At 41.4% G+C, this 22,631-nt stretch overlaps 1 protein-coding gene across 13 annotated transcripts in view; it reads right to left on the minus strand.

Moving 5' to 3' along the window:
- Positions 1-22,631, minus strand: part of SFMBT2 (Scm like with four mbt domains 2) — a 181,795-nt gene that overhangs the window by 97,104 nt on the left and 62,060 nt on the right. For 10 of the 13 annotated variants that reach the window (XM_081557206.1, XM_081557204.1, XM_081557209.1 and 7 more), the window contains 2 exons: positions 6,282-6,370; positions 4,369-4,615 (listed from right to left, as the gene is read on the minus strand). In XM_081557206.1, the coding sequence (XP_081413332.1) occupies positions 4,369-4,615; positions 6,282-6,370 (336 nt within the window). Of the gene's footprint in view, positions 1-4,368; positions 4,616-6,204; positions 6,371-22,631 lie in introns of those variants that run through there. The other 3 variants (XM_081557211.1, XM_081557210.1, XM_081557212.1) reach the window with 2 other exon arrangements.

The raw sequence follows: 22,631 nt of genomic DNA on the forward strand, positions 1-22,631 counted from the left end.
CAACACTGCTGATGCTCTAACATTGAACTCCCATCCTCCAGAACTGTGGATTTGTGTTTTTCAAGGCTCAACCCCTCAGTCAATGGCATTTTGTCAAGGCAGCCCAAGCTAAGATAAAAATAATGATTGCTTTTGGAATAAGAAACAGTTCATGTAGGAAGCATCTGAATTAAGATTCAGAAACGTCTAGCTCCAGGCACTATCTAAAATAAAAAGAAGGCAGGGTCGGGGGGGGGGTGGTTGACATGAAGATTTTGAAGGGAAAAGATATACAAAAGAATATAGAGATAAGGATTTAAGGATTTTTCTTAAACCTGAGAATTTTCATCTCTTTAGTTTCTGCAAAAACATGTCAGTCTCTCTGCTTTCTAAACCTCCAAAAACATAAAAGCAGGTGGTGGGGGGGAGGGAGGTGAGGGGGGGTTCAGGATAGGGGGACACATGTATACCTGTGGCCTATGCATGTTGATATATGGCATAAACCGTCACAATATTGTAAAGTAATTATATTCCAATTAAAATAAATTTAAAAATTAAAAGCAGGTAGGGCCTCTCAATGACACCTGAACTTTAACAGCCTACTTAAATTTCTTAGAAAATCAAATATAACCTTAGTACTCTAATCACAGATTGAATATTTAGAAAACACCAATCACCTGAGTAACACAGAAGCAAAGCAAACATGGGGCTACTCCCATTTTACAGATGTGAAAACTGAGGTTTGAAGCAGAGGAACTCACCCAGAGGCTCTGTGGCCAGTGACAAAGTGGAAGAAGGGGCCCACTTGGACCCTGACTCCAAGCCCATGTTCCTTCCATTCTGTCAGGTTTCTCAAACTCTAGTCACATGGGGCCCTTTTTAAAGGAAGAAATTCCCATCCTGAACACTACAGACCTCATATACTGGAGCTATCCCAGGTGTTAAAAGATTGCATCTCCACTTGTGCAGAAGCTCCACTAATGTATCAGGGCAAAAATAACAGCACAGTCTAGGGGTATCTTAACCAGGTGGCTCTCCCCTCCAAACTGGCTTTCAAACTCCCATCAGTGATTTGGTTCCTGGAAGGTGGACTTGGCTAGTTCCTTCCTTCTGTCTAGACACATTTGAGTTTTTATTCAGTCAACTCACTTGACACATGTTTACTGAGCACCTACTATGTGCTGGACAGGGTGTCAGGTGGCACAGCAGAGAATGGATCATGCACTTTGAGTTCAGCAATCCAAGTTCCAGATGAAGTGAGGGTATGACAGAGCAGTGTTCCAAAAGAGGAGACACACACAGAAAGCTTGGGGACCACAGAGGAGGCCGCATGCCAGAAAATAAGCATATGAGGGGAGGTGTCAGGGATGCAGGGCTGGAAAAAGAGCTCCAGGTCTGTCTAATCATGCTCTGCTTTCCATTCAGCACTGAAGAAAGGCACCTCTGGATTCCCCATCCTGCCCTGGTAACACCTAAATCACTAAGGCTGCAGGAAGCCACTGCCCTCCCATGATTACTGGCACTTCACCATCTTCTGTTCCCTTGTCTGGTCTTCGCTGAAGCTGGACTCTCCTACCCCTCAGCACCTGCATTCCTGATGGCAGGTGGGGTGCAGTGGCTGTACCCCTCTCTAATCTCCCTTCCACCATCCCGTGTCCTCTGATTCCATCCAGAAATGGGATGCAGGCTTCTCGCTGGCAGACAGCATGATAGCCAGCACCTTCTCCTCCAGTGTCTGAAGACCTACTTGCCAGGTACTATCTACCACCGATTTCTATATTTCTACCTGCACTGAACAGGTGAGAAATACTGTCCTTTAAGGAACAGAAAGTATCAGGACAAGAAAGCTGTTGTTGTCAGCACAGCAAAGAGGATAGGGTGACCTGGCACAGCCTCACTCTCAAAGTCCAGGCAGCCCTCCAGGCCTGCAGTTCCTGAATATTCCACTCTTGGCAGAAGGACCCCGAGGATGGTAGAAACTGCGGATAGAGAAGCCTGAGAATACAGAACCTGTAGATGGGAAGATGGTGGATACAGAACATCAAACCTGCAAATGCAGAAGGTCAACTGTACTGTGCTACTTTATATCAGAGACTTGAGCATCACTGGATTCTGGCGTCCGTGGGGATCCTGGGACCAATCCCCTGTGGATACCAGGGGATGACTCGATACCCAAAGTGCCTCTTATCTGCCCTCCTTGCCCACCCTTCCATCTCAACTTCTTACCACCAGTCAATGATGAACACTTTCATTTACTTAAGTGTGTTTGGGATTAAGAAAAAGAGTGTTTTCTGTGCCAGTCTGCAAGTTTACTCCCACCTAGACTTCAGTCAAGGAAAGAGCACTGCCATCTTATTTTAACAAGTCACATCAGGTCCTGAAACTAATGTATAGAAACCCAAAGGACTGGATTCTGTTCCCAGGTGTTGTTCTGCTGAATCAAGTAGAAGTCAGAGTTCATCTTGTTAACTACTGCATCTGAAGAACTCAAAATCATACTTGGGGTGACCGTTCACCTTTTAATTTCTTCTTTCCAGCCACAGCTTTTCCTGTTGACAATTTAAATGCTGAAAATATAAGTTCTTGATGAGGAATGCCTTTCCCAAAGGCTTTAACTCTTCAGTGAAATGAACAATTCATGGTCAGAAAATTACTATGATGAGTAAACACAGTCTATTTTTGTCTTATAAAGACATCAAATTATCTTAAAGAGAGAGAGAGGTCTCTTCCTTTATTCAAATATTTCCCTAGTTTCTAGAGGGACACTTTCCATCCTGGCCATTGAGTATGAGCCCATGAGCACAGGAGAGGGACATTACACAGAGCCTAAGAGCTATTAGTCATCCTTTGCTTTGCTATAAATTTACACTGGCAATTCTCTATTTATCTTAAAATTTATACGGCAATTAGATACTGAACTAAGATTTATACACCCAACTTTCTGCACAAAGTAAATTCCTCCTGTTAGGTTATGAATTCCAAGGCAAACCTTGGGATCTAAGGCTTCTTCTCACAAAACCGACAGGCCTTTCATTTGTAATCATATCCCCAAACTACTCAGGGTATAAGTGGATTTCTTGGCTGCTTCTCATAACGTTGACAACAACAATACTAATAAAATACCATGTTACAGGTTTATACGCCTGTCAAGTCCAACACAAACGCAAACACATGACATGGAGAACCAAGACATTTTTCAATTAAAGCCCTTGAATGATAGAAAAGGGAAATATGACTCCTCTGCTTCACGTCTCCTCAAGACAAACTCTGGCAACTAAGATGGGAGGGGAAAGGCTGTGGCAATTTTAATGAAGGAAAGAGTCAACTCTTGGCTTCCAATAAACCTGTGAAATTAACCAGAATGAAAATCAGCAAATTTGGGAAGATGTATTCCTTCCTTGGCATCTTTAATTCCATGAGAATCCAACATTTTTGTTCTACAGCTATCTATCAAAAGGTTGATAAGCCCAGTAAGAGGCAGCAGGGGAAATTGTATGGAAGAAGAAGGAGACCTGGGAATCTGAATTTCAGCACATTTCTCTGAAAAACTGTGCAATCATAGACAAGTAGCTTACACTCAATCTCAAATTTTCTCTGCTGTAAGAGGAAATATTCACACAGAACATGTAGCACTCTTTTGGAATCAAAATAAACAACCTAACAGATGTAAAATCACCTGGCAGGTAGAAAACATTCAAGAATGGTTATTTTGTAAATGCTGAGGTTTTTGCCCAGTTGGGTATGTCAGTAAGCATGACACAGTCTTCTACCCAATTAAATCTCTGGAAAGGCATTTGACAGGGTACTTGAAGCTATTTAAAAATCTATGATGCACCAGGGGAAAAAAGCATGATGGTTTTCTTTTTGCTACTTCCAGGTCAGGACAGATAATGTAACAATAGGCATTTTATTTGAATCTGTATTTTACGGGATGAATGGGTGGGTAGATGAATCTATGGATAGAAGGTTGGATGGGGGAATGGATGGATGGATGGATGGATGGATGAATGAATAAATGGATGGATGGAGGTGGGTAGAGGGGTAAATATTTCAGAACCTACTTAGAAGACTATCAAATTCCCAAAGAAAAATAGAGAATATTGCCAAGTCCCCATGCACTGCATCTTTTATTTCCAAACCAGTGATTCCAAAGGAATCAGATCAGCTTTTCCACCACCTCCCGGCTCTGCTTTCTCGTTTCAGAACACTATTCATTGAGGTCTTGGGTTCCATTCACAACAGAGAGTGTCTGAAGTTAAAATACTTCCTGTGCACAAGTACAAATGGGAAAGACACCACAGAGCTAACACATTTTCTAGAGAGACATCCAGGAAAATAATCACATCTCTTCCGACAACACTTGAGAGTGGCTGAGGCTCCCGCCCTTACCTGAAGGTGGGTCCATTCTGTATTTATTCTCTTGACACCAACCAACTGGTCGAAGTCTGTAATCCAAGTAAAACAACCACTGGTCATAGGATTCAGTGTCCTCCAATCCCACATAGCGAAGGCGTAATCTTCCTCCAGCATTCTCAAGCACACTAACTATCCAGTACTGAAAAGGGTTCTGAGAGTCCTGCAGCTCTATTAAGGAATCAACTGTAATGAGGTCTATAGGGCCTTTCCCTCGCAGAGGCTGTTTAAACAGAAGCAAAACTCCTTATTTTAAACTTTATTTTCAGGTTCTCATGGAAACAGATGACAGTAGAAGATAATTTTTTTTTTTTCCACACCATCATCCAAGCTATTGGCAAACAGTCTGGTGTTTCCCTCCACCCCCCCGCCCCCCCCCACCCCTCCCGCCCCACATCCATCTTTCCCAACTCAGTATCCAACAACAAAACCACAAGCAAGTAGAAAATAACAGTTTGTGCTAAGTTCTCACCAAACAAATCACCCTTCCCAGATACAACTACATTTGCGAGGAATGAGGGTGCTTTGAAGAAGCGTTCCACCAAATTTGCCTCAAACTGGAAAACAAGTGGGAACAAAACGTCTACTTCTCCAAGAGATGGATACATCTGATATGGGGCCATCAACTTCTACCTTGACTCAGCAGACCTCTGTCTTACGATGGCCCTGCTCTCGTAATCAACACTCTCTCATACATGTGATGATGTGCATAAAGCATTAATATGTGTGTAGGACATTCTTAATGAATGCCTAATACACACTAATGATCAGCTAAATTAGACTACTGGGTAATTTGTACATTTCACCCCACAGTTGGTTTGGAGAATGTATATAACGTCTGCCCCTTCTAAGCAACCTTCTTAGCACATGTTTGCATAGGAAAAGGGTGTTTGTTCAGCCAGCCCTGTAGGCAAATATGCTTAAAAAATTAACAAAGTAAGACAATCTGTCCTTTTGAAAGGGTGAGCAATCATCACTTTGATTTGTCAACCAAACAATTCAATTAGTAGCCACCAAGATACAAAACTACATTAGGCAAAATCATCACACAACAAAACTAGACAACCCTATATAAGCCTGTGATGTTCCAAAATTTCAGTACCATTTATGACAGGCAGGAAATTTCTGATTAATGTTAAGAGAATAATGAGACTGTCAAACTCTGTATCATATTCTTGGTCATTCATTGTGTTTTCCCCTTTCTCAGGAGCATTCTTCAAAAACAGATTTGGTAACTCAATAATTATTTATGACAGTGCAGTCCTCTTATATGCTGTTCTAGCATATAAATATTAAAATGTATCAGAATAAAATTATTTTCAAATAACCTGTTTTTTTCTTCAATACCTTAAAACGACCTTAACCACATTTAAATATGGTTAGTCATTTCTCCTCTTGTTTTACAAGGGGACTAATTCAAATATGACTTAACACATGTGTTTAAAAACTGGGGCTATGCATAGAATAAAACAGCTAATCATTTATCAACCAACATACTTTGAGACTACACCCCAGCACATGTATGCTTAGTTGTCACTTCAACAAAATAGTTATTCTACAGGATTTTATATATATTCACAAACATAAGATAGACTCTTAAAGGGACAGGATAGTAGGTAACTATCCTACCATGTTATTATTTTAAAATATGTTCCCATAAAAGCAAATTTCCACTTATGGACTGGACCACTGGTGAAGACACGTCAGTCCCATTAGAATCAGTAATCTAAGTGATTCAGGAAAAGACCGGACGTTACGCTATTTGTACACCCATGTCCCTGTGGACTCGTGCACCCATAGAAGGATATATGCAAAGGTGCTCTTAGCTGTGAGCTCGTGTTAACTGTGCAGCTTCAGATGACAGAGAATAGCTGGATAACAATACATACACCTTCCAGAAGGCTGGCTGGGGCCGTCCGAGAACCAGTCAAATCCCGAATGAGAAATTCTGTCCAGTCTGTATACTTCTCTTTGATAGCTGGTGAGACAAAGGAGAAAACACACACACACACACTTTAACAAGGCAGTGGAGCATCCCAGCACCTTTCCGTACGTAGGAGTTCTTTCATGACGTTTCTTCTTTTTAGATACCATGCTTAAAGAAGAACTAAAAAGGCAACAATGGATCTGCCGGCGATGGGTAATGTCTCATCGAACATGTGCCTAGGTTTTGCTGGGCATCAGAAAGGTGAAAGAACATGAGACCCTGAAGTCTGATCGTCTGTTTAGAAACTTCTGTAAACAACAAAGGAGATATTTCAAACCACAAAATTTAGGAGGCTCCAAGAAGAAAGAGGGAACGGAAGAATCAGAGAAAGTTTTCCAGATGGAAAATAAAGCCAAGCTCTGAATTATAATAAAGATTTATTACTCATGCAGAGAAGAAAAAGGAGGGATTTTCAGGCTGAGAGGAACAGCATCTGCTAATGAGAGCAACGAAGGGAGGGAGGAGATGGAGAAAGAATGTCCCTCAGCGACACACGGTCTGGCTGGAGCATAGAACATAATGCTAAGTGGCAGGAACAAAACTGGGGGCAGCCCAAAAAGCCAGCACTCATGTTTAATAAACAGGAAATCTCTATGTGGAATCTAAATTTTAAAAATGATATAAATGAACTTATTTACAAAATGGGAACACGCTCACCAATCTCCAAAACTGAGTTACCAAAGGGGAAACGTGGCGGGGGGTATAAATTAAGACTTTGAGATGAAACATACACCCACTACTATTAATATATATAAACCAACAAGGACCTATGCCCAGGGAACTCTACTCAATATTCTGTATAACCTATATGAGAGAAGAATCTGAAAAAGAATGAATATGTAAACATATAACTGAATAAATTTGCTGTACATCTGAAACTAACATGACATTGTAAATCAACTATTTTGTTGTGCAGTCGCTAAGTCATGTCCAACTCTTTATGACCTCATGAACTAAAGCATGCCATGCTTCTTCCCTGCCCTTCACAATCTCCCAGTTTCTCAAATTCATGTCCACTGAGTTGGTGATGCCCTCCAGCCATTTCATCCTCTGCTGCCCCGTTCTCCTTCTGCCTTCAACATCAGGGTTTTTTCCATTGAGTCAGTTCTTCACATCAGGTGACCAAAGTATTGCAACTTCAGCTTCAGCATCAACTATATGCCAATAAAAAAGTTTTTAAACCAGGAAACCTCTGCATAAAATGAATCTGAAAGCAGCATAAAGGCTTGAAGGAAAACAAAGGAAGCCAATGGCAGAGAAGTCAAGGTAGAGGTTGCTGTTCTCTTAGTGTAAATGTGATAGGGTCCCAAACAGCACAGAAGAGCACTGCATTTAAGACACCTTTCCAAAAAGATGGGCTTCCAGGGTAGCTCAAATGGTAAAGAATCTGCCTGCAATGCAGGAGACCCAGGTTTGATCCCTGGCTCAGGAAGATCCCCTGGAGGACAGCATGGCAACCCACTCCAGTATTCTTGCCTGGAGAATCCCATGGACAGAGAAGCCTGGCCAGCTACAGTCCATGGGGTCACAAAGAGTTGGACACAACTGAGCAACTAACACTTTTACTTTTCGAAAAAGAGAAACACTACCCTTGGGAAGCCAGCATTCTACAAGCTCTTGGAACCTAAGACTTGAGAAAAATATAACCTCTTGGCACAGCTGTCAGTCTACAGATATCCCAAGGCTAAGGTCAAATCCACACCCCGGAGAGAACCCAGGCCTTCTCAGTGTATCACGGGACTCAAAAACTCAGCCACAGCAGAGCAGGACACTGGCCCAAACTCCCACCCAGCCACTTTGAGTCTGACCCTCACGTCTCATGAAGGCCAGTGGACCCAGGAGCACTCCTCAGGGTCCTACATTCAATACTTGGCCTCTGTTGTGTGTGTTAGTCACTAGGTCATGTCCTATTCTTTGGGGACAAGAACCCGCCTGCAATGCAGGAGACCTAAGGGACGTAGGTTCGATCCCTGGGTCGGGAAGATCCCCTGGAGGAGGAAATAGCAACCCACTCCAGTATTCTTGCCTGGAGAATCCCATGGACAGAGGAGCCTGGCAGGCTACAGTCCATGGGGTCACAGAGAGTCAGACACAACTGAGGCGACTCAGTACATATAGTTCTTTCAGGGCTTCCCTGGTGGCTCATATGGTAAACAATCTGCCTGCAATTCAGGAGATCTGGGTTATATCCCTAGGTTGGGAAGATACCCTGGAGATGGGAATGGCAACCCATTCCAGTATTTTTGCCTGGAGAATCCCATGGACAGAGAAGCCTGGCAGGCTACAGTCCATGGGGTTGCAAAGAGTCAGACACGGCTGAGCAACTTCCACTTCACACTAGGTTCTTTCAAAGCAAGATGGAACTATTTAGCTGAAACCTAAAGGAACAGAGTTATCACCAAAGGAAACTAGGCCATATGAGTGGTGGGAAAGTTCATGGTGTGGGGAAGACCTGGGCTCTGAGCTGGGCTCTGTCATCACTGGCTACATGGCTTCAATCCATTCAATTTCTCTTGTATTCTTTCCTCTGGTGCTACAACATGTTGCTTGTGTGATGCTATAAGGATTAAAGAAGACACACCTGCTGGTAAAATACAACCGAATCTGGTACATTTATGCAATTAACTACCTCTCTAGTTCTGTTACAGGTGTATATTAAATTATTACACATTCTCACCCAATATTTATTACTGAGTCCCACAAACTCTAGATTGAAACTTTCAACATGCTTTGGCATGGTCCCACTTCCTACTGCAATAATACCACATGGGACATGAGGATTCAACAAATCAATTTTGGGGACTTCCCTGATGGTCCAGTGGTTAAGACTTCTCTTTCAATGCAGTGGTGTGTGGGTTTGATACCTGGTCAGAAAACTAAGATCCCACATGCCATGGGATGTGGCCCAAAAAAAGTGCAAAAAAGAATGACACCTGTTTTTAAAAAATGGATTTTGGGGGCAACACAAACATTCAGCCCATGGGAAGGGCTGATTTAGAAATGGCATTTCCTGTTCGAGGTGATCTTCCCAACCCTGGGATCAAAACCATGTCTATCACATTAGCAGGCAGGTTCATTATCACTAGTGCCATTGGGGAAGCCCCTTTAACACACAGTTTAGTTTATTAAAGAAATGAGGCAATGGAGAATCTTGAATTATAAATGGAAACACCTACACGTGCTATTAAGAATAAAAGACTCTAGAGTTCTCTCCCTTGGAGATTTTTAAAGGAAAGAAATCTATATTAATATTTCACAGAAGGTCCAAATTAAATTGTTCCTACAGTCAAAAGAACAGATCATAAAATGATTCAACAGGGTTAATAAGCTCCTTCTATGTGCCATGGGCCACATTACATACTAGGGTTCAAACGTATAGATAACAGTATTTCTGTCTAAAAACAGCTTAGATGAAGATATAGCTTGTAAAGAATGTCATAAAAGTCACACACACATATTCCTTAGAACTTAAAATATACAGAATGGAGGAAAAGTTTCAATTCAAACTATCAGAACTCGTTCCACTGCATTCAACAAACAAAACACCCAAGAGGGTAACTGCTGGGTGGTAGGGGAGTGCACGTTCTACTAGAGAAACTGCTGAACTGAGTTGTCTTCTGAAGTGGCTGCACACTGCAGACAGCAGCAGCTTTGAGAGATGGAGATGCCCCCCCACGTCACTCCCAACCTCCCACGTCACTGGGGCCACCCCGCCCTTCTCCCCTTTTCTCTCTATGCTGGTTTTCTCTTCCCCTTTCTCTTCCAAAGGGCTGCACTATGGCTCTGCACATCCTCTTCCTCCTTCATAGAAACATTTTCCCCGTCTGTCTCCAAACAACCCCTCTTCATCTCGCAACCTCCCCCATCTTCCCTAACTTCCACAATAAACAGCTGTCCTCTCCTGGGATCCCACATCCTCTCCCCTCCTAGACCTAGTATAACTTATAATTACATATTCATACTCGTTTGTGTAATGACAGTCCCCATCTGATGACTCCATGGGCCTAGGAACCATCACATCTCTGCCTTATCACTGTATCCCCTGTAACAACTGCACATAGCAGGTGTTTAATAAAATGTTGTCACCGGAGGGAAAGACTGACAGATTAATGGTTTTATAAACTGCGTCTTTTTTTTTTTTTTTGGCCATGCTGCACAGCATATCAGATCTTAGTTTCCTGACCAAGGATCAAACACCACGGCCCCTTATGTTGGAAGCACAGTATTATTAATCACTGGACTACCAGGTAAGTCCAAATTGTTTCTGTTCTTTAACTAATCTTGGGATGCAAGAGAACTTGCTGAATTCAGATAAGGAACCCCTGTTACCATGGATATTACACATATCTTTCAATAAAAAATATGATTTAGCACAACAGTACACATTATTGTTGTTGCTGTTCAGTCATTAAGTCATGTCCAACATTCACAAAAGAACTGACATTGCATTTTGCTTCTTCTTGTGTTTGCCTGGCTTGTAATTGCTTACACATGATGTAAGTTGTCAAGTAAGATTTTAGTTTCAGCACACATCACCTAGAAAGCGGCAAAGTGTTAGTTGCTCAGTCGTGTCCAACTCTTTACGACCCCACAGACTGTAGGCCACCAAGCTCCTCTGTCCATGGAATTCTCTAGGCAAGAACACTAGAGTGGGTTGCCATTCCGTTCTCCAGGGGATCTTCCTAACCCAGGGCTCAAACCCAGGTCTCCTGCATAGTAGGCAGATTCTTTACCATCTTAGCCACCAAGGAAGCCCAGAAAGCCAGAGATCATTCATTTAACTGAGTGGGCATTAAATACCTTATGAGTACAGAAATTTAGTATTTCTAGAGTTCTCCTTTTGGGTGAGTACACGCTACTATGCCATTAGGCAACACTGATACTGTTCATTTTAGACAAGGGCATCACCCAGAGGTTAAAGAAACTCAAGATATTGTATATTCATAGCTTAATTCTCAAGGGACCAGCTGCTTTCTCTGAACTGCCCTAGGACCTCTGAGCCTTAGAAACAGCCATAATTTACACAACAATAGCCATAAAGATAAGAACTATTTGTAACATTCTCAAGGTATAACTCTTATTACTCTGCATCATATCTTTAAGAGCCTAGAAGATAAATAGCCTCTAAAACTATTAGAAGAAATTTAAAACCTTACCATTGTTCACTAGTTAGAGATTTTTATCCAATAAAATATGGAATTTCACTCAATATTGTACATTTTCTTCTTCTCTAGCTGTCATATCCCACTTTATAGACATTTCTGCTCTTGCTTTCAACGTATTCTTGCTTTTAAAGAATACCCTTCCAAAGAGACAGGAATTTTTTTTCTCTCTACTCGGAAAAATTTCCTGCAGCTCTTTTATTGGCTATCACTGCAGAGAACGTGTCAAGACTGAACTGATATATTTACAAGGGTCCAGGCCTCTAAGTTCAATGGATTAAGACACTTTGTTTATTAAAGATTTTATTCTCATATTCTCTCTCTCTCCCTCATACCACTTGTTTCTTTCTATAGTTACTTAACTAAATAGTCTCTAAATTTTTCTCAGGGCTCCCCATGAGAGTACATTTTAAAAAGAAGCAAGCTTGTAAAAAATTTAAATTCACCTGCCTTTCATATATATCTGAGCACATGAGTCAGTCTAATTTTCAACAGCTTTCACATTACTGTGTGTAATGGTTAATTTTATGTGTTCACCTGGCTGTACCATGGTACTCAGATATTTGGTCCAACACTATCCTGTCTCCAAGAGGATATCTTTGGATAAGGTTTACATTTAAATTGGTGGACTTCTGAGTAAAATGGATTCCCTGGTGGCTCAGATGGTGAAGAATCCACCTGCAATGCAGGATACCTGGGTTCAATCCCTGGGTCAGGAAAATCCCCTGGAGAAGGAATGGCAACCCACTCCAGTATTCTTGCCTGGAAAATCCCATGGACAGAGGAGCCTGGTGGGCTACAGTCCATGGGATCGCAAAGGAGTTGGACACGGAGTTGGACACGACTGAGCGACTTACACTTTCACTTTTGCTACTTTCTGAGTAAAGCAGATTGCCCTCTTTAGTGTGGTGGGCCTCATCTGATCACTTGAAGGCTCCCCTGAGCAAGTTGGAATTATGAGGAAATCAAAGGAGAACTAATTAAATGCACAAATATTCTTGTTCATGGACAGGAAGACTCAATTTTATCAAGATGTCAGTTTGCCCAATCTTATCTACAGATTCAATGCAATCTACATCAAAACCCCAGCAAATTATTTCGTGGATACTGAAAAACTGACTCCAAAGTTTACACAGAGAGAGGCAAAAACCCAAACAGCCAGTACATTACTGAAGGAGAGCAAAGTGGGAGGGTCTTGAATGGTAAGTGAGATCACCCACAGGAAGTTCTTGGCAGAGGCTAAGTGTTACTAAATAACAGAAATGGGGGAGAAAGGGAGGCAGGGAAGTTGAAGCGGAAGTAGGGAGGAGGGGAAGGGACAGGGTCCTATGGACCAAGAGGAGTGGGGGTAACATGACCACACCCCATCTGATGCACTGTGATGAGGAAATAATCCAATTTTCAAAATGAATCAGATTTTCATTTGGAAGCTACCTTTTTACATTTCAAAACTGAAACCAAACCATCGTCAAAGATCACATAATTGCTTACTACAGACAGAAAATGGAATCAAATTTTAAATTAGTTATAATTATTTGAGAGTTTTTCTGTGTGCTTGATGGGGCTTCCCAGGTGATGCAAATGGTAAAGAACCTGCCAGCCAATGCACGAGATGTCAGAGATGCGGGTTTGATCACTGGACTTGGAAGATCCCCTGGAGGAGTGCATGGAACCCACTCCAGGCTTTTTGCCTGGAGAATCCCAGGACAGAGGAGCCTGGAGGGCTATGGTCAATTTCGTCACAAAGAGTTGGACATGACTGAACTGAAGCGACTTAGCACGCATGCACAGTGCTTGATGACTACAACAGTCAACTAAGAAGAGCTCTGGTGGACAGATATAGGAAGGCAATATTTCCAACAAGTTTCTCCACATGCTGCACCCCATCCCACACACACAGCTGTAATCGCCTCTCGGGACGGTACACACTGATATTCCCGATACACAACATGCTCCCTTTGGCCTGGCAGCTGAATCCATCCTAAATGAGGTTAACAGGGAGGTCTGTGGCTGGTCACACACCCTACATCCTTACTCACAGTAATCCATGATTTGTCTTCAACCACAAGGAAGTACATGAGTCACACACCCTACAGGCCTTACTCACAGTAATCCATGATTTGTCTTCAACCACAAGGAAGTACATGAGTTTTGCATCATAAAATAATTATGGGGCTTCCCTGGTGGTCCAGTGGCCAAGAATCCATGCTACCAATGCAGGGGACCCAGGTTCAATTCCTGGTCGGAAAACCAGATTCCACATGTGGAAACTGAGAGTTCGCATGCTGCAACTAACACTGGGACACAGCCAAATAAGTATTTTTAAAAAGAAAAGAATAGAATTAGGACTCCAGGCTACCTGGAGAGACCCAGCCTCTCGGTGACATCCACCAGCCATTCTCTTCAGGAGGTTTTATAGGAGCCAGACGATTAACATGCTCTGTGCTTTGAGCTTCTACTCAGAGCCTTGCTCCAAAGCCAGACCACCATGTCTGCATTCACCTTTTTGGAGAAGCCCTGAAAGCCCTGCCAGAGATGCAAACCCACCTGCCACATATGACTCTGGTCCAGCTAGTGCTGGCTTTTCCATTTCTTGGGTCAGTGTATTTGTTTGGACTGCTGGGACTGTCACTCAACCAAAAGCCCGGCAGCCAGGTCAGGTCTCTCCTCCCAGACTCAGTCATTACTAAAGTCTCAGACTGACTGTTTATTCTATCTCCAAAGCAAAGATTCTTAACATACAGTGTGTGACTGCCTTCGTGGTATTCATGAAATTGAGTACAGTGAAACTGTAAGTGAATTTCACAAAACTGAAAGCTCATAAAATTGAATACAATTTTATGTATTCATAAACAGGGCCGGGGCAATGGGATGACCCAGAGGGATGGGATGGGGAGGGAGGTGGGTGGGGGGTCCAGGAAGGGGAACACATGTAAACCCATGGCTGATTCATGTCAATGTATGGCAAAAACTATTACAATATTGTAAAGTAATTAGCCCCCAACTAAAATAAATAAATTTATAAAAAAAAAATTGAATACAAAATTATGCATGCGTGTGTGCGTGTGTGCGTGTGTGTATGTGCACGTGTTGAAGGCCTCTTCCAAGAACTTTCATTGAGTTCATCAGATTCTCAAGCAAGATTCCCAGCAAGATTAAGAATAATTACAGACTTCAAAATCAAACTTATGGTTACCAAAGAGGAAATGGGGGAGGATAAATTAGGAGTTTGGGGTTAACATACACACTGTACTTACTATATATAAAATAGGTAAGCAAGGAACTTCTGTATAGCACAGGGAACTCTACCCAATATTAATGACCTATGTGGGAAAAGATCTAAAAATAACTTAATCATTCCATGTTCGATGCATGAGACAAGGGCTCAGGGCTGGGGCAATGGGATGATCCAGAAGGATGGGATGGGGAGGGAGGTGGGTGGGGGGTCCAGGAGGGGGAACACATGTAAACCCATGGCTGATTCATGTCAATGTATGGCAAAAACTATTGCAATGTTGTGAAGTGATTGGCCCCCAACTAAAATAAATAAATTTATAAAAAAAAAAAAAAAAAGGATAACTACAAAAAAAAATAATAATAATAACTTAATCAATTCTTGTACGCCTGAAACTAACACAACATTATAAATCAACTATACTCCAATGTAAAGTAAAAATTAAACTGAAAAAAAGAACAGAGACAATACTATTTAAAATGTGGCTATGATGTAAGTCACTAGACCGAGTTCTTTGAGGCTCTTTCTTATCATCTTTGTTGATCCTGGTGCCCAGCACAAAGAACCTCACACAGCTTTCCAAAGTGAAGTAGCTTATATCACCTTTCTCCTACTCAACAGGTTTCAGACACTACAGTTCTGATTACAAAGACATCCAATGAGTGTTCCTTATGTACCAAGTACTTTCTCATATAGCAACTCAGTGCTTCCAAAACTCCAATGAACTTGTTATTTTCATCCACATTCAACAACAAAAAAAAAGAGATTCAAATAGACCAAGCAGACCTGTATCACAGTTGGTGGCAAATATATTCAAAGAGTGCATTTATAACAGACAGATTTCCATTAACTCAAATCCTAGGCATAAAAGTTCCATTTTAGAACAGTAACTCCTCCAAACACATCTATTATATAATGAAGGAAATAAAACAAATGTGAAACACACATTATTTCAGAAATTAAGAACGTGAAACACAACTACCCAAAAAATCTTTAGATCCTCATCAGACTTCTCAAAACTTCTTGTATTCTTTATAAGATTTGTATTACTAGATAAACAAATTTTAAATAAATAATTGGAAAACTGTTGGCCAGCAATGACACTTCATGAAGTATTATTTCCCTTAGAATGAAAATTTTTAAGAGGAATACTTTGTGTAAAGTCTTAACTGAGTACTGCTTTCTTAAGAGAGTCGAATCTGATGACATGCTAATTATAATCATTAGAAAAGGTATCATCTTTAAATACATCTCACTCAAAGTGTGTTTCCACCTAGGATGAGCAAAACACAAGAAAAGAGATGCAATGAATGCAATGTAAGCATTCAATGTGAGATCTGACATATTTATGATATGCAATGAAATTCCCCTTATTAAATTCAAGTTCAAGAAGATTCAGAACATGTTCTTCAAGAGAAGAGTGTGATTCATACATAATGAGTCAGGTCCAACTGTGAGTGCCAAGGGCTTGCAGACATTCTACGAGTAATGGACAAACTCAGTGACCTGAGAGTCATGCCTGAATATAAAACATGGCCCCAGAGCTGGTTAAACTCTCTAAACCTGCCATGTGTGAGAAGACGAATAAAATATAAACTCTCTTCTACCAATGCGTCTTACAAAAACACTGAGATTCTGTCTCTCAAGTACTAGAAAACAGAAGTGTTAGTCTCTCAGACGTGTCCGACTCTGCAACCCCATGGACTGCAGACCACCAGGCTCCTCCATCCATGGGATTTTTCCAGGCAAGAATACTGGAGTGGGCTGCCACTTCCTTCTCCGAGAAAACAGAACTTGTCGGCAAAATGGAGACCCTGGAAAACATATTCTTGAAAATAGATTTATTATCTAGCTATTGTAATTTAAGTCCTTTCCATCCCTACTTTCTAAGAGGACGTTACTAATGACCTGTAAATTTTCGCATCATGTTAGCAAAAATCTATTACTGAATTTTACGTTTTTTTTAAACACATCTTGTGCAAAATGAAAAGAATCACTGGCAACTCAAAATTACAGAGGTGGAATGGTATCTAAATTACGGGTCTGCAAACTGAAGAACAATCTCAATATATAATCTCACTCTTTCACACATTTCTTCCCTTAAAATCTTTCTGCTCTGAAAAACTCTATGTAGCAAGGTTCAGATATCAACTTTTCTTCTGCGAAGGCCAAAGGCAAAGGTTGCAACAGAAGACAACTGTCTGATGCCAGGACACAAGTGGGCTTCCCAGGTGGCATTAGTGGTAAAGAACCGGTTTGCCAATACAGGAGACATAAGAGATGAAGCTTTGATCCCTGGGTAGGGAAGATTCTCAGGAGGAGGGCATGGCAAGCCGCTCCAGTATTCTTGCCTTGGAAAGCCCATGGACAGAAGAGCCTGGCAGGCTACAGTCTATAGGGTCACAAAGAGTCAGACACGACTGAATTGACTTAGCATGGGCACGCAGAACAAAACTATTTAGAAGTAGGTTAAGCAAGTTCCAGGAAGCAGGTGGGGCCAGACTTGCAAAGTACAAAACAAGAGTGGAAAAGATTAAGTATTAATAGATAGGAGGTTAAGATTGGGACTTCCCTGGTAGTCCAGTGGTTGGACTCTGTGCTTCCAATGCAGGGGTGTGGGTTCAATCCCTGGTCAGGGAAGAAGATCCTGCATGCTGCGTAAAGCATCCTCCCAAAATTAAAAAAAAAAAAATCACCAATGTCTTCCGTATTGCTGAATCCAAAGGCCAATTCCCAATCATATATGTACTTGACATAATCAAGAGCATTGGATAAGTAAGATCACACTCTTCTTTTTGAAACATTCTTCACTTAGTGATACATTCTGAATGCTTTGGTCCAGCCTCCCAAAAAAATACTTACGCTGAAATCCAAACCCCCAAGGTGATGGTGTAAGGAAGTGAGGCCTTTAGGAGGTGATGAGGTCAAAAGGATGGTGCCTCCACAAATGAGATCAGCGCCCGTGAAAGAGACCCCAGAGAGCTCCTGAGCCCCTTGCTCCACGTGAGAAACGGTAGTCTGCAGCCCAGAACCCAACCATGCTGGCCCCCTAATCTCAAAGTCTCCAGAACCCTGAGAAATCAATTTGTTGCTTATAAGCCACCCAGTTTATAGTACTTTGTTAAATCAGCTCCAACTGACAGTGACATTGAACCTTGACTCTTAGTGTTCCCCAGAAGCTCCTAAACAGCATAAATAATTCAGTGCCTATTCCAGAAACAGAGATACCTAGGCAATTAGCTCGATTCCTGTTGTTTTAAGAAAGGAGAATAAAAGTGACTGATTAGAAAGAACATTCCAAAGTGTGGGAATCATGATTTAAAACCATACACCAGTTTGTTATTAAAGACAGACTGTTCAGAAAGAACCCAAATTACTACATGCTGTTTCCTCCCAGTGAAGAAAAATGGGGCAGTCATGGTGCCTCAAATGAAAACTAAATTTGGGGGGTGGGCACCAACAGTATAGAAGGAGGTGCATTTTAGTGTATGTTTCTCTCTCTCATGATCCTCAATAACTGAATAGGAAATTTCAAAAAAATTAAGCTCTTAGGATTTTGTCCTCTGTGATTCTTAAAACTAACCAAAAATGCTCCCATAGTATATCACAAAATATTTCAACAGAGGCTGGACAAATTCTCTGGATTTTTCTTCTGTCAATCACACAAGCTCAAATGATGTTTGTAGAAATGAAGCTTTACTAAGTAACAATTATTTTTAAGCAATAAAACCTAACATTATTAATTTACGGTTTTCTTCCTGTTATTACTAAAACCGTATTTAGGTGAGATTTATAGCTATTTAACAAAACAAAAACTTTGGGTCAGCTCTGGAAGCAGCAATTCATCAACTTCTGTGGGGCAGACAATCCATGCCAGAGTGGAGAGGAATAAGTTTCCGGCCCATTTTGCAACCATGATTCCTTCCACAGAAAGAAGAGAGGGCAATCTGAGATTTTAAAAGAAGGAAGAGTATAGTGAAACAGGCCTTCTATATAGACAGTGACTCTCACCTCAACCTGGAACTGACTTGTCAAAAAATCACAAACTCAAAGAACTAAAAAAATTAAAAAAGAAAAAAAAAGATTGGCTATATGTATAACTGATTTGTTGTTGTACACCTGAAACTAACATAACACTGTAAATCGACTATACTCCAATAAAAAAAAATTTTAAGGAAAAAAAAAGAGAAAATCACAAGTTCTTGGTAGTTTTTGTCATTTTATCCTGAATTTTGATAACCCCAACACAATAAACTGCCGAGATTTTAAAACCTGCCCCAATCTGGAAACGTACTCCTTTTAGTAAACATTCCTGGTTACAATTCTTATTTTTTAGACTCTTTCAGCAAGAATAGAAGGGAAAAGGAATACTTGTAGTGCCATCATCCCTCTGCTTAATATAACTGCTTGATCAGTTATATTAACATGGCCTCAGAGAGGAGCTGAATTGGGAATCTATCTTATCTGACCACGGGAGAAAGACAATTATGTGGCATGCAGAAAACCACAATGTTTACATTCTTCTCTCACTTCAGTCCTCTTTCCTGTGAGTGAGGGTCCTGCCTGGTCCAACAGGAAGTGCTGGGAGAAATGAGGATGGATCATAATTACGGGTATCTTCTTTTCATAAATGAGTGGGGACCACAGAAACGGTTTTTCCACTGTAGGGAGTGCAAGGGCAGAAAGAGCTGGAACAAGTCATTAAAGAATCGCTTTTCTTATGACTGTTACAGGGAGTCCCCAGCCTACACACAGGTTTTGCTTCAAGGGCCCATTAATAATCTGTTCCAGAACTCCCTAATACATGTTGAGCAACTGTGAAGTTACCAGGAAGAATGGTCTGCCAGGCCAACCCGTAGGAGTCTACATATACAAAATAGACTGATGGAATCTGAACGATGTCTAAATACCATGTGGGTGCCGTCCATCGTTAAGAACACTTCATTTCCAAGAACTTCCCTGGTGGTCCAGTGGTCAAGACTGCATACTTTCAATGCAGGGGGCGAGGGTTCAATCTCTGGTCGGAGAATTAAGATCCCACATGCCACACGGTACAGAGCAAAAAATAAAATACAAAATACCTGTCTATCCAGCAGTATTTACACAGCAAACACTTTCCAACAGTATGAGAGAAGGGAAAGCATTCTGAGACCAAAAAAAAAAAAAAAATTGCATTTATCAATAGCCCCTGGACACTGCATAGGAAATTTCAGAACACCATACTTCATACACAAAAGGAAAGTGACCCCAGAAGGACGATGCAAGGTCTAACAAGGAATTACAAGAAAATAAAGTGGTAAATCTATGAATAAATTTAAGTGAACACTGACCATATAAGCTGTGCTAAGTCACTTCAGTCGTGTCCGACTCTTTGAGACCCTATGGACTGCAGCTCCCCAGGATCCTCTGTCCATGGGATTCTCCAGGCAAGAATACTGGAGTGGGTTGCCTTGCCCTCCTCCAGGGGATCGTGCCGACCCAGGGATCGAATCCACGTCTCTTGCGTCTCCTGCATTGACAGGTGGGTTCTTTACCATTAGCGCCACCTGGGAAGCCCCCGACCTTATAAACAAATCACCCAGAAATTAGAAGGAAATTGACTAACCTACTACCTACTATGCAAAACATTTTAGTTAGGTAGCCCACTCTCGAAGTGTTCAAATGAAGAAAACTAGCGACATAAATGATAAAAGGGTGGATAATCCAATAATCGGTGACAACTGAACTTCAGCAGCATTTGTCTGATTTTTCCTAAATGCTTCTTTCTTAAAAATTTCTTTTATTTTAGGTTAATATTAAGTTGCATTTCCCAACTCCACACTAACTCTGGGGAGGAAAACAAGAGATCACACACACACTTGACAAAAGGATGTCAGCCTCGGTTACAAAGTTTTCTCTGAGGGGGAAAAGTAGTATTTTGCTCTAATCTTAAAAAATAAAATCCCACGACATCATCTGTGTCATTGTACCCAAGACGAAGGTCTCCTTCCTAGTCTATCCAACAGCTGAATCACTAAGGATGTAGCTGCCTTCTCTGCACTTAACAAGAAGCATCTCGAGCTAGACGCTGCCAGTGGCTATTTCTCAGTGGTTTATCTTTCATTGTGACACTCAGTTGGCCACACTCTGCTCTGCAAACTGGCAGATTCTTCCACTGATGGAGACTCTTCATTTTCCTATTTGCAAATCCACCTGCTAAGAATATAAAGTGCTTTTTAAAAGAGAATCTCACTAATATATCCATCACATCATCCACTGTCATCCAAGAGGCACTAACTCGCCTGAGTTTAATCTTGATTGACTCACAGCTTTAACCAGCGGTCACTCAGTTCTGCCAGCAATAAAATCATCTCCCCCGCACCTCCCCGAACAGGGCTATGATGAATCACTACCCTTCAAAGAAAGTCAATATCCAACTCACATCATATCACATCTTGTTGACAACAAGAAAAATTTAGTAAGAAGAAACGGCCGTGCTTTATCTAGGCTGGCGCTATATAAATTATAATCAGATTATGTAGATAAAATACATGACCTAAATTTATCTGCTGTAATGACACTCGTCACAGCCCTTTTTAATGCCTCTAAAAAAGGATTTACGTTACGTGCTGAGGCAGGGGACAGTTGAAGAAAGGCTAGTACCACCACTTTTGAAAAGCTCATCTGTAACTCAAAACATATTTCTCTTAACTGTAGAAATCATTAGCTGAAGTAGTTTCATTTTTTTCTAAAACTTTACTGGAATATAGTTGATTTACAATGTTGTGTTAGCTGCAAGTATTCAGCACAGTGAATCAGATGTAAGCGTGTGTGCGTATCTCCACTCTTTCAGATTCTTCTCCCATATAGGTTATTACAGAGTATTGAGTAGAGTTCCCTGTGCTATATAGTAGGTCCTTGGTGGTTATCTATTTTATATATAGTCGTGTGTAATGTCAGTCTCAATCTCCTAATTCATCAAACCCTCCCCAAAACTCCCCTTTGGTAACCATAAGTTTGATTTCAAGATATGTGAGTCTGTTTCTGTACCGTAAATAAGTTTATTTGTATCATTTTTTAATTAGAATTCACATATAATGGTATTGTATGATGTCTTTCTCTGACTTACTTCACTCAGTATGATAGCCTTTAGGTCCATCCATGTTGCTGCAATGCACTCAGGCGTGCTAAGCCCTGTCTGACTCTGCAGCCCCATGGACTGCAGTCCACAAGGCTCCTCTGTCTATGGAAATTTCCAGGCAAGAAAGTGGGTAGCTATTTCCTCCTCTAGGGGATCTTCCCAATCGAGGGATCAAACTGGCCTTTCCTGCATCTCCACGTTACTGCAAATGGCACTATTTCGTTCTTTTTCAATGGCCAAGTAATAGACTGCTATATATAAATACCACATCTTCTTTATCCATTCCTCTTTCAATGGACATTTAGGTCGCTTCCATGTCTTGGCTACTGTGAACAGTGCTGCAATGAACATCGGGTACATGTATCTTTTCAGATTATACTTTTCCCTGGATATAAGCCCAGGAGTGGGATTGCTGGACATTTATTTTCTTGGCCCAGAATTTGTGTACTGAAACCACTCACAAAAATAGTACTATCCTTTAGGCATCAACCATAAGCCAAGCACACTAGTTCGTTGGGGTCGCAGAAGTAGTAAATTTATCTACTAAAGGGTCTCTGGGGATCTGAAGGAGCAACAAGCACTTTCCAAAGCAGCCAGCCTTCTCATGGACAAGAGTAGGAGGACTTGGGAAAGCCGAGAGACAGGATCCACACTTTCTGTGATACAAAGGACCCTGCAGCGGTGTGTTCAGGATGACTGGCGGTGCTGAAGCCGGAAGGAAATTGGATGAAAGAA

This window comes from Giraffa tippelskirchi, chromosome 13 (genome assembly GCF_054371585.1).
Source record: "Giraffa tippelskirchi isolate mGirTip1 chromosome 13, T2T-mGirTip1v1.2.pri, whole genome shotgun sequence".
Taxonomy (NCBI): domain Eukaryota; kingdom Metazoa; phylum Chordata; class Mammalia; order Artiodactyla; family Giraffidae; genus Giraffa; species Giraffa tippelskirchi.